Source organism: Manihot esculenta, chromosome 4, assembly GCF_001659605.2.
Source record: "Manihot esculenta cultivar AM560-2 chromosome 4, M.esculenta_v8, whole genome shotgun sequence".
Classification (NCBI taxonomy): Eukaryota; Viridiplantae; Streptophyta; class Magnoliopsida; order Malpighiales; family Euphorbiaceae; genus Manihot; species Manihot esculenta.
The window spans coordinates 33,747,736-33,760,641 of NC_035164.2; the positions used below are offsets into that span (position 1 = coordinate 33,747,736).

Here is a 12,906-nt window from a genome sequence, read left to right on the forward strand (position 1 = left end):
CAACATAAATTGGGAATAACAGAAGAAAGACTAAACTCCACTCACACAAAAAGCCAGGTTAAGTCAATTACTTTGATGCTGAGATTAGATGATTACTCAATGTAATCATTTATAGTTTTATCAAGTCATATAAGAAATTTTTGAAAAAAAAAACTACAAAAACATCCCCCTTAAGCACTAACAAGAAGTTAGGCAATTTAATTAAGTTGTCTAGTTGGTGATCCTAGAAACAAAGAATCAATAAACCATAAAAGCCAAAAAGAAGGAAAAAAAAAAGAAGAAAAATCTACAAATTATCTTAGGACTAGAAGGATAAAGTTTCAAACATGACAAAGAATCAATAAAAAAATGCACTGCAAGTTTCAACAGCTCCTTCCCACCAAGATTTGAGTAAAAACTACATTTTACCTTAAAGACCTAGTGGCAAATATTGAACATCCTTTTAGTTTTTGTTGAAGAGCTACAATCACATTTTCTTCTCACTTCAACCCAACACATTATAGAACATAAACCGCAATCTTCCATTTTTAGAAGATAAGATAACAAGGGAAAAAGGATTTTTTTTTTTACGGGTTGGGAAGAGGAGGGAAGAAAAAGGAGAATCTAGCTGCCCACCCAGGAATAAAAACAAGTTGCTTCCTTGCGGATTCTGCGACAGCCACATGTGGTCCTTGATAGATTTAGCATGCGTTACAGATTGAAGGGGGCATTCCATAAGTGAGGAATCGATGTAGCCTCCACCTAACTGGTTGGTGGGAATGGAAAAGAAATCTTCTCCAACAGCAACCCAAAAGAGTTAACCAAGCAAATACATTTCTCGTTGGACCGTCTTTTATGCATAATACATGTACAAACTGTTTGCAGCAGCACAGGCAATTGAATTTTCTGTTGGGTGCCATGCTAGATGCAGCAACTTTGTGGTGAAATCAAAAGAATTTCCATTTGCATCAATTCCCGGGCTTTCTGCTCCTGTTAGTGATTCCAGAATATATGATAGAAACATATGATTAATAGGTTTTTAAGAACTGAAAGAGATCCAGAGGGAGGGGGAAGGGGATTTTCAGGGTAAGCAAGTGATGGCACTGACCCCGTCTTACAACACGTGTTATGCTGCTTAGGGATCTGGAAGGCCTTGAAGGTGTCTGAACTTGTCTCCTAACAGGGTAAACCAAAAAAGTTCATTACGTTAGCCATGTTAGCATACAAAGCATCCTACAGCTCAGCTTGCCTTTTGAAATTTGACATATCAATGTATAATTTACCTCATTGGATTTTTGCTGGCCTCCAAAGTTGTTGCCTCAGCACTTCCCGGGGAACAACCAAACACACGGAAAAGATTGCTGGATTTGCATTAAAAAAAAATTAATATGCATGCAGGATATCAACAACATCATATGGATAAATCAAGATATGGGCACTAAATGCAGACCTGTAAGATCCTGTCGCCACTCGTTGTCCATCACCGCTCAAACAACATTCAAACTTATCAAAGATCGAATCGTTTTCATACAAATCACACAACTGGAGATGTACAGTGAAAATTATAATCAATATGATGTGACCTTGCTAACTGGCTTTAGGTTCAGTTTTCCCTAAAAAAGAATAACTTACCTTAGGTCTTAAATGCTCATGAACCTGGAAGGTTGCAACTGGACCTGAATCCATGTTGATGTCCCATAACTAACAATGTGAAAACAAAGAAATGAGAAACCAAGAACAACCTGAAATCTTAACTGAACCTCAGAAGAGCAAGTCTGCAAATCAACTCCTCATAGTGTCTAGAATAAAAAGAATATTTTTGGAAAAACTACAGTATGATGGTTCCAAAATAAAGAAAATAAAACTGCAAGCATGAAATTGAACAAGAAAAAGCTAAGAGAGAAGATTACAAGCTTAAAATCAGCAAAAAAATCATCCAGCACAAGCAACCTTTAAGGTAAATCAATACAACAGAAAAAATTAACCACTGAGTACTAAAATTATTTTGTGAAAACTGTGCGCACAGCAACACAATAAAAAGGGAAACCACCAAAAGACAAGCTTGCAAAAAGATCATAATAGCAACCCTTAAATCTACTCCATGGGCCATTGCATTCCTAGAACAATAACAGTAAATTTTTATCATCATCATCATGTTAAATATCTTCTCTTCTTTCCATTTATTAGAGTTTATATCCTCTCTGTCTTCTTTCTTTTACATCCCCCCTCCTTCCTCATCTACAAATATCTAAACTCAAACAACCAATATGACAGGAATACAGACAACTTTAATTTGGGATTAGAAGACCAGATTGAGTTGTGACATTCACCTTATAGGAGTTGATTCAATGCAAGTATATTCACTTTATTATCGTAGATACTTAGATGGTCAGATCCAATGGTTTTCAACCCAGATTAGAGGCATAAAATAAGAACTCCCAACATTAAATGTAAAATCAACTAATAGACAGTATCATTCAAGGGAAAAATAACCAACTAATACATGCCATGTTGCAACTAAAAGGACATTTGCCTCAAGCCTGGTAAGTTTGAACCATCCCAGGTCCAAGGCATGTACTGTAGGGCTTGTGTGGACCTAGAGCCAACCTACAATCATCATAGACTTCAACGTGCATGGGGAAGAATACCCAAAAGCCATACCATATTCAAAATGCTGTCACAGACAAAAACTAGTCTCAACATCTTACCACTTGGAAAGCGGTGGAAAATTCCCACATCAATGGGTCATTAGAATAAAGATAGTTACGTAGCTTTGGTCAAATTACTACAGAAGGACTTGGTTTAACCATTTTAGGCCTAGTGAAAAAGGGTCCAAAAATTATTTGGACTATTTAGGCTTGGAGCTATTATATTAATCCTAGTCTAGTCTGGTCATCAACAAATACTATGCTCATGCAAAGTACCAGAAGTGCTTAGCTCAAGAATCCAACCCTAAAAGCACATCTCAATGTTTACAACACTGGCATGTAAAAAGCTAACCTATCTTCAAGATCCAGAAATTATCATTTTATAATAATCTAATAGCAAGCTGTCAGATCCATTCTTCCGCTAAAATGGCCACAAGCAAGATGGTATTTTGGTCATGATCGCTTAGCAAAAGACAACTGATTTATCATCCTAAAAATTCAAAAATCAACAATTCTACCATACTATAGGCAGATATTCATATAAATATGATACTGCATAATCAACTTCAAATGTGATCCAAATAAACTGAAAATAAAGAAACCTAAACCTTGAGAGTCATGTAGTCACGACTAAGTATGTGTCGTCCATCCTTAGAAAATTTAATATCCGAGATTGAAGCAATTATCTCCGTAAAAAATGATCTTGAGCCTGGTGCCTCCTGTTCCTCAAACCTGCAACCAGTAAATAATTTCCTATTGAGTCCATTCATGGTATTTATGTAAATGACCTCACATCACAAATAATGTTTATTAATTCCAACACCAACCCATAAAGGCCTGTCTCCACAAAAGCTCCAACATATAATATGCTTCAAACCAATATAGCAAATGTTTAAGCCTTTTCAATTTCCCAGTCCCAACATCTAGCTTCCTTCATCCAAAAGGCATATTCAACATGAGTAGGACAAAGTAAGTTGAATACTTACAATTTGGCATGAGAGTCACATAAAGCTGATTGCCGCAAATCAATGAGTCGGATTGAGCCTCTTGAACTGCTATATGCTAACATGTTGCAATGGTTGGGGTGGAATTCAGCAGATGTTATAACCTCTGCAAGATCAAGAAATTAGATTAAATATCTAAAGCAACACATCATTGAACATATACTTGCCACTTGAAAGAAACACTTGATCAATCAAAAAAAGAAAAGTTAACGCTAGACTATTTAGGATTAATTTAAGCATAAATGCAGACAGCCAAGCGAAAGTGGATGAAACACTGCCATAGAAAGCAAAAAGCAGGCCAGGTGAGTTGTTATTCTGCTAAAAGGTCAAAACATCATACAGAAAGGAAGGCAAAGGATAACAGGGAAATTATTTAAAGGCAGGCACATGTGAACACCTAATCTCCTTCAAAACCAGGATCTGTAAAACACTGTTTATAAGCATGTTGATTGGCCCAATATATTAATCCTTTGTTTGACATTTCTATTAGAACTGTTATTGAACAAAGCACATCCTAAAATATACTAGTTAGAGCATAATAGAAATTAGTTTAAAATTAAATTTGACATGTTTTAGTCATAAAATTCCAAAACAACTAAATATCTTTTTTCAAACTGCTTTTTTCAACATCGAAAATGGTGATTTTTCCATCAACAACATGAGTTTTTTCATGGCCATCAAAATCCCACTTATAGCCTAAGTTTCCATATATCCCTCAACAACAGATAGTAACAAGCTTACCGGTTAGATCCTCCATATTTGCAGGTTTCACATCAACAATGTTGAAACTTTGATTGCTAATTTCCAAGTTCCAAAGATTGATTCGGAGGTCATCAGCTGATATAAATGTTTCACCATCACTAGAACATATGAAAAAATATTAGCAAACTTAGTCAACAATACAGATGAGACAGATACATCTTCTAAGTCCATGAAAATATTTCCAGTAAAACCTGCCACAGTATTTAAGTAATCAAGAAAATCACCATTTACCATGAGATTACATCATTAAAAAAAGAAGAAAAGGAATGTTATTCGAAGAGAAGATGAAGTGTCAGCGAAAATGAATAATCTGTTCGGATATATGGAGAACTGACAAGGAGCATGCTTGAGACCTTTAACGTGAAATTGTTACTGTATTACATGCAGAAAAGACAAATCTAATGCATGAAGAACAAAATAATAAAAATTAAAGATGAAAAAGAGAGAGAAGAAAAAAGGAAAAAAAAAAGGAGAAGAAGATCATCAGGGTCTCATAAAAATTATAATATGTTAAGGTATAATCTGTGGTTCAAAGAGAAAAGTCAGTAAAACCATCCACAGCTGCAGCCACATGATTACTTCTGAGGCACTAATGGTTATAAGCTGTTAATACTAGCAATTAGGGTTTTCAGATAAGCACAGTTATGCATCATTGTTTTGGGGAAAAAATGGGTATCTTCTAGTAAAAAATGTTTCAACGAGAAAGGGGGGCACAAAATACAGGGCTAATCTTAGGTCATCACAGATTTCTAACATCAATAGAGACAAAAATTTTAGGTGCAAACATGTATACAATACCAAAGTCCCTTCAGGGTCACATATAAATACCAAGAATTAGAAAAATATATAACTTGAGAATCAGAAATGGGTCCACCTGTTATTTGAAATTGAATTGATGTGATAATCATGTGCATGAGCATATACCCTCCGACATCTGGCCACCAGGCTGGTTTCATTGCTAGTTACCTATGCAAAGCAAAAAATAAAAAAAGAGGAAGTAAATTAATAGAAGACCATATTTGCAATCCAGAAAATAAATAAACCTCATCCAGAGACACCATTCCCTCTACCCCAGCCAAAAGAAGAAAAAAAAGAAAAAAGAAGCAACAACTGGGTAGTCCATCTTCAAAATTCTAGATATTGAGGCACAAAGAACGCAGAGAGAAAATAGTATTACATCTCTAATGTTTAATACAATGTAGCCAAAAAGAGCATAAAATGGAGGGCAGAGGAGAAAAAAATATTCAACATAATTTCATTCTTTAAACCAAACAGAAAAAAAAAAGTGATTTGATAATAGCACAAAAATATGCATGATCAATTGGAGCATCATTACTTGGACATGGCAACCCTTCAAAAAAGATGCCACTTTGTTGAGGTATAATAATTGAAAATCAGAAAATTCAGACGAGGCGCAAAAGGATACAAGCAAAAGAAAAAGGATCAGTTTGAGTACAACTACCACAGGTAAGCGTAGTGATGAAATGCCTCCAGGTGGGAAAGTGAGATCATTGCTTGGGTAACCATATGACTTCTCTGGCCAACCTCCATTTGCAAGATAAGGTTTAGCACTATTTGAGTTACTTGAACTAGCAACACTACCATTACCTACAGCTTTTGAAGGGTCCACATTCATGTCAGAAATTTTCTTAACCTTCTTTTCTTGGACCTGTGATAGTTGCAGACAGAAATACCAAAAAGTTTAAGTGGCTGACTAATGTAGGCAGCTAAACCAGAGAGTCAATAGTAATGCTAAGGGTAAGTTATCAATAAATGAATCATGAAAGTTATTCCCCACATGTTAATAATAATGTTATCATAAGTTTAAGTTTTAACTAAAGGAAACTCATAATGAGTATTCATGTACAGGAAATAAAACTTCTTACACATGCTACAAAAATTTACCTCTTACAACAATTAGTAACTAGTTCCATGATACCCTAAGACGGATGCTTCCATGAGATAGCAATTCAATATCATGTTCTAAAAATCAAATGCATGGACACAAGCACCATATACTACACAAGATTCTTATCAAATGGAAAGAAATACAAAGACAAAAATATTTTAAGCATTCAGAATATTGGCAAGCTAATCCACAATTAAAATGTCCTCAAACTAGGTCATTAGATTACAAGCATTTATATCTCTCATCAACACATTGTGCACAAACATATATAAGGATTTACTAGGTAATCGTGGGAACAAACATTAATCATCCAGAGCACAAGTTAAAAAAATAGAAAAATGTAAGGCTTTTTCCATGCTTCAAGAGAGTTTCATTCCTACCTTCCAAAACTTAATGGTTTTATCATTAGTAGATAGGAGAAAAAGAGCACCGTTGGCAGTTTGGCACCATCTTATTTTGTTTATTTTCTCCTCTATTTCCAAGCTCTTGAGATAGTCAAACTGGAACAAATACATGTAGCAACAGAGTAAATTTAACTGTGTGATAACAAAAAACAAATGCATCTGAAATTAGACGAACAGTAAGCAACGGAAAATAATACCTCAGGTTCATGACTCTGAAACTCTGTTTTATAGCGAAACTCAGGATGCCTACTAATAGGATAATCCATTCTCTCCAGGTCCCTTCTGGATCCACCATGCTACACATTACAGAATAAACATTATTACAACGCTGCCACTAAACAAAAAAAAAATAGATCAAGTAACAATAAGCAATAACATAATAACGAGTTGATCAATAAATACTCCGCAGGGGAAGTAAGAAACATACATCTTTTGTGTCTGTCCTCTCAAATAGAACTACCCGACCACCACGGTCACCAGTGGCAAGATGATCACCACTTTTATCAAATTCAATAGCTGAAATAATATCAACTGCAGAAGGAAACAAAATCAGGGAATCCAGTCATGATCCTTCCTTTCCACTGTACATTAGTGCAATACTATTGTTAATCTTGTTAAACATGTTTAAACTTCCTTCTCCACTTTTTTTTTCCCTTTTTTCATAACTTTTTACTCACTATAATTGTGACAGCTTCTTTGTCTAAATTGCCATTGCTGTCTCTTACCATTAACTTTAGAAGTTCTTTGTTCTCTGAAAGTATATCTTCAAGGTATATGTAATAAAAGCAGAAAATTCACATGACATTAGGTTTCTTGCAGTTGGAATAATAATTTAGGCAAACAGACAATCATATGGCTGTTTAACAAATACTAGTGATTCCACTACTGATGCTGGTGGCAATAATACAAGGAGAAGAAACAAAATTAAAATCGAAACATCATACAAATTATCAATGCTTAATTTCATCAGTGAGGGGCAAATAGGAAAATCATCATGTTGACATCCACAGACTCTCATAAAGGAATGTCATCAGTGCACAATCTAGCAAACAGCATCATGAAGAGAATATCAACAGGAATGACCATTTTCCCCAAATGCAGGAAGGAAATTTGTCCAAAAATCCAAGTTATCCTTGAAAGTAAATTTTAGCACTAAAATACTTGTCAATCAAGCTGACAAAGTGCAAATTGAAAACAATAATACTTGTACTTTAAAGGTATAGTATAATATAAAAACTCAATCTTCTGTTCTTATTCCTTTTTTGTACTGCTTTGTAGCTGAAGTGGGTGGATTTGAACTTATAAGCTCCTCTTAGAACAGTGATCTAGACACCATGTTGTGCTTCAACCTCAGCAACTTCCTTCTTGGACAAAACCAAAGCTCCAAGAAACACCAACAGCAGCAAAGAGGATCATATAATTCCTTTAGTATGACAAAGCTATAATGAAATTAGTAATAATCTTTTCTTCTATGGCATTCTTATAAGAAGGGCCTAGCCATTGGACTCATGCGCCCCACTAGCAATTATCTGAAGCTACTATAGAATAAGGAATATCTTTTCCAACAAAAGTTAGCCATCCAAAGAAGACTGCTTCAATGAGGCTAGATTGCTGGACAATTGTGAGGACTTCCCTGGGTTGGGAATATATGATTTCAGCAAAAAGATAATCAACTTAAATCTACAAAACATATAGCTTCCCATAACCAAGGGACAATCTTGTGACTTCGCTTAAATTACTCTAAAATTGATCTCATCTATGCAAAACCTCAGTCTTCTACCTCAAAACTCCAAAGGGTATTCCAGCATACCTAAGAATTCATCATTTTTACAACACTACCTCAAATTAAAAGTTTCAAATCCCAGCTGCTTGCGGTGAGCTTCAAACATCCTTCATTTTTCTTATTATTGTTTTTTCCATCTCATCAGCATTCATCCCACATTCACAGGAGCACAATTTCAAGTCTTCTCCCTTGATTCTTGCAAAGGTGGTTTGATCAGATTCCAAAAGTTCCATTATGAAATGCTGCTTCAAGTGAATGATAACAGCATGAAGGCGCATTTGGCTCCTCATCTTGTTTAGATGTTCTTACTAGTGCCTCATTATCACTGGGTTTAATCCAGTTCAGCAACTAGATAAAATCTTCAACAATGGAACCATCTACCCCCTCCACCACCACCCACCCCCCACCAAAAAAAAAAAGAAAGAAAGAAAGAAGTAAGAATGAAAGGAAAACCAATGCTTTCTTGAAATTTGAATTGTCCCAACATCTTCATTTAGAATCCAATAATTCTTTGTATCATGAAATCAAAATATCGCCTAACAAATTACCACTGCCATATCTTTTGCTTGGTTTCTTTCCCAGAATATTCCTTCATCCAGTTTGCTGCAAGTTCCATTTTGCATGTTCCTCAAGACCGCCAACAAATAGTATAGACTATATTACCCTTAACTAATGCAGATTGCAAGTTAATACCTTTAGAGAATGCAACAAAACTGTTAGTACTTGTGTAAAATGTTTCAAACTTAAAGCTAACACACTGTTTTTTCGCTTGTGCACTTTGCTATCAATACATCAGTTCAAACATGCTATATTACAAATTGATTTCCAATAAGTTTATTGTGTGTGGGTGTGCACAGAATTTGGACCCATTTCAAATATCTAAATGAAAGGTTTATTCAACTCTGAAGTACAATCTCCAATGTTTTCTACATTGCAATTGAGTTGAAGAATTGGGGGAAACAACAAATTTTTAGATTAGCATGCACCAAGTTATGCAAAAGGGAAAGGTTTGACATCGTGTAAACCCAGGAGCATGTAAAATGTGGTTATTCTTTTGAACATCGAGGAACCCAAAAAAAAAAAACAACAGAAAGGAATGCCATTATATTCGCTTCAGTAAAACAGGCCATATTAGCTTGGTTCAGAAAACTATCAACAATGCATATACCAATAATACATATCACCTATTAGCGAACAGATGAAGTAATGATTAAGATCCCACCATCGTCATAAAATTCGAGCATTCACGACTTAAACAACCCACTTGTACCACTTGCCCATTGCATGTGCAAGTGATACAAATCACAACTTCCACACTCAATATATTAAATATGCAAATCTATAATACTATACTTGTATAAATCACAGCAGAAACCCAGCAACAAAATATTTTATAAAAAAAATACTCATTGACCCATAAACCTAAACACAAATTTCTCATCGACCCACGATCCATTTCGGATCCAAAACCCAAAAACAAGCCCTAATACTCTGCAAAGACAAAAAGAAAGAACTGGATCCAAATGAACCAAAACCTATAAGGTTTGCATAGACACAAAAAAACGTGTGGGAATTTACCTTCTTGTACTTCTTCGCCGGCGGTGCGCTCGCCGAAGACCTGTGAAAATTTCCACTCCAAAGGCTGTGGTGGGCCAGCCGGAGCTGCAGCGACCTCATCGCCACCGTTCATTCTATCCCCTCTCTCTTTCTCTCTCTCTCTCTATCCCTCTCTCCTCAGCACGATCAAATCCAAGGTGCAGATTAAGTCCCGACAATCAATCAAAAAAATCGCATCTCATCTCTCTCAGTATAACAAAGACCCATCAAAGGAATTCCTTTTCTGTTAAATGAGAGATTTTCATAAATCAACCATTGAAACAGAGAGAGCTTTGTGTTATTACTTATTTTTATTATTATTTTTGTAACTCTTTTTTTTTTAATCCCTTGTCCCTCTATATCTGAAAGGAAGAAAAAAATAAATAAATAAATAAATAAAAGAAAAGAAAAAATAAATAAATAAATAATAATAACCCCTTTCTCTGTCTACAATAAAACGAAACCAAGGACATTGTTTGTCTATCTCTAAAAGGTCAAAATTGGAATTCCACATGATAGGAGTTCTAGTGAGAGGAAAGATTACAACAAACAAAACCGTTCTTCGCTTCCATGAAGCAACTCAACATGTAGGGAGTGGACGGTTTGGAGATTTAAAATTGAGTCGAAAAATTTATGTCCTAATTTGATTTTTATTTTTTTTATCATAAATGAATTGAATTGTAATTATAAATTTATATTCTTTACCCTACAACTTAAAAATTACATTTAGCAAGATTTTAACAACGTTACACACAATAAAGTCTATTTAAAAAATATTGTAAATATAACTATAAATTTACGTATTCATAGTAAATTTGTTTAAATTCTATTTGAACAAAATTTAAACGACTAATATCAAATTGTAATATGCATAATACCAAATTGTAATATGCATAATACTGTCCAAACACCTTTAGCAAGTAATCTAATCAACTCTTTTTTTTTTGAAATAGGGGTTGGGGGAGTCGAATCTTAAACCTTTCAAGACTACAGGATGCACTTTTCACTAGGCTAAGCCTTGGAGTGCAGTAATCTAATCAACTCTAAACATATAAATATTTAGATAATGTTTTAAATTAACAATATCGTTAAAAAATAAAATAATTAAGAGCAATTATACCATAACAATAAAACAACAGTTTAACACTAAATAAAAATTTAATTTAATATACCGATAAAGTAAAGTTTATCGATGATAAATTATATTCGCTTTACATAAAATATCGATACTAAATTATATTTATTTTTAAAAAAATATCACATATAAATAGAAAAATTTCAACAAATAATATAATTTAAACCAACAAATCATAACAATAGATTGTAATGGAGAAAACTCTCTCAATCTACAACCACAATCATCATATATCTGAGTCACTAATAGAAATCACAAACAACGGCTAACAAAAACATTAACAACAATATAAAGAATACCATTATTCCTTCGAGAAAGGGAATGTAACAAAAAACCCCATAACACTCGACTTACTCACTCAATATAATTTATAATTATTTCAAACTCGTATTCAAGTAATAACTAATTTTGCATTTAATACTTTCCACTATTTTTAAATATAATATACATTATAATATAATTATTTATTATAATATATGCCATAATTATTTATTATATATATATATTTTATTTTATTATAAATATATTAAATACATTATAATTTTAAATTCTAATATATTAACATATTACATAAAACATGTATTTATTAATTATATGTATTTTTACAATTAAATATTATAATAGCTAAAAATATAATTAGCTTTAAAATTTAAATAATATTTTACGTGCATAATTTTTCAAGATAATTATAATATAAAATTATTTCAAGACTTAAAACCTGAATTAAAATCAAAATTAAAATACTGATAAATTAAACTAAATTTAAATTAAAATCATACCAAATTTTACTTCATTTCTATGTGGAAACTCTAAATTAAAATTAAGCACCCTTATCAAAAATATTTTCCCTAATTTTTTATTTTAAAATAATATATTATGCTAATTTTATCAAAAATATAAGGGTGTGTTTAGTTATAGAAAATATTTTTTTTAATTTTTTAAGTGTAATTTTATTTTTATTTTTTTCATAAAAATTTGAGAAAACGTATTTATTTTATATAATATTAAAAATTATTTTCAATTTAAAAATTAAAAAATATATTCAAATTATCATTATTTATTTAGATTAAATATTTATTTTTTATAATATTCTCCACTTTATTTTTATATTAATTTAAAATAAAAAACAAAATTTAACTTCAATATATAAATATAATTATTAAAAATAATATTTGTACATATAAAGTCTATTTGTATATGAAATTGTGTGTTTTTTTATTTTTAAAAAATCATATTTTTTAAATTTTAATATAATAAATAAAATATAAAAAACAATCATTTTAGTGTTTTTTTTTTAAATTAAGAATTAAAATTTTCTTTTCTATTTACCGATTAGGATAAAGAATTTAAAATGAACATATTTTCTAATTTCTTGAAAAATTAAAAAAAATATTAGAAAAATAGTTATATTTTATGCAAGTAAACAAGCTCAAAACCTCTTTATAAAATACTTTCCGATATGTATAATAAGGGCATATGATAGGGTCACGCTATAGATGTTATCGTTTAATTTGACAGGTGGGTTTCATTGGGTTGTGACGTAGAGGGATGTGATTTCATTGGTTCATGATTATAAAGCATTGTGGACGAACACGTTAGAGTTTACAAGAATTACAGGATTGTCCTTGGTCTTTTTATCTTCCTTTTCTTTTTTTCCTTTGCATGGAGATCAACGTCGGTCTGTGG

At 32.6% G+C, this 12,906-nt stretch overlaps 1 protein-coding gene across 2 annotated transcripts; it reads right to left on the reverse strand.

Annotated features, from left to right (window-relative positions):
- Positions 1-275: 275 nt before the first annotated feature.
- On the reverse strand, positions 276-10,429 carry LOC110613555 (serine/threonine protein phosphatase 2A 55 kDa regulatory subunit B beta isoform). Of its 2 annotated transcripts, none has more exons than XM_021754748.2 (14): positions 10,068-10,429; positions 7,134-7,237; positions 6,904-7,002; positions 6,683-6,802; positions 5,856-6,062; positions 5,268-5,359; positions 4,373-4,491; positions 3,614-3,737; positions 3,236-3,359; positions 1,612-1,680; positions 1,430-1,521; positions 1,263-1,340; positions 1,088-1,155; positions 276-969 (listed from the first exon to the last, which is right to left on the reverse strand). In XM_021754748.2, the coding sequence occupies exons 1-14, from the start codon at positions 10,177-10,179 to the stop codon at positions 833-835; spliced, it is 1,545 nt and encodes a 514-aa protein (XP_021610440.1). In that variant the 5' UTR covers positions 10,180-10,429; the 3' UTR covers positions 276-832. The 2 variants fall into 2 exon arrangements, with proteins under 2 accessions (XP_021610440.1, XP_021610439.1); XM_021754747.2 differs by having other exon boundaries at positions 5,853-6,062.
- Positions 10,430-12,906: the final 2,477 nt, after the last annotated feature.

Excerpts from the sequence above, each read along its gene's own strand:
- LOC110613555 (XM_021754747.2), bottom strand. The coding sequence starts at position 10,179 with ATGAACGGTGGCGATGAGGTCGCTGCAGCTCCGGCTGGCCCACCACAG. Across the intron at positions 3,738-4,372 it reads AAATATGGAGGATCTAACCG|AGGTTATAACATCTGCTGAA; the intron begins GTAAGCTTGTTA and ends TTGATCTTGCAG. Across the intron at positions 1,681-3,235 it reads GTGACTACATGACTCTCAAG|TTATGGGACATCAACATGGA; the intron begins GTTTAGGTTTCT and ends TCACATTGTTAG.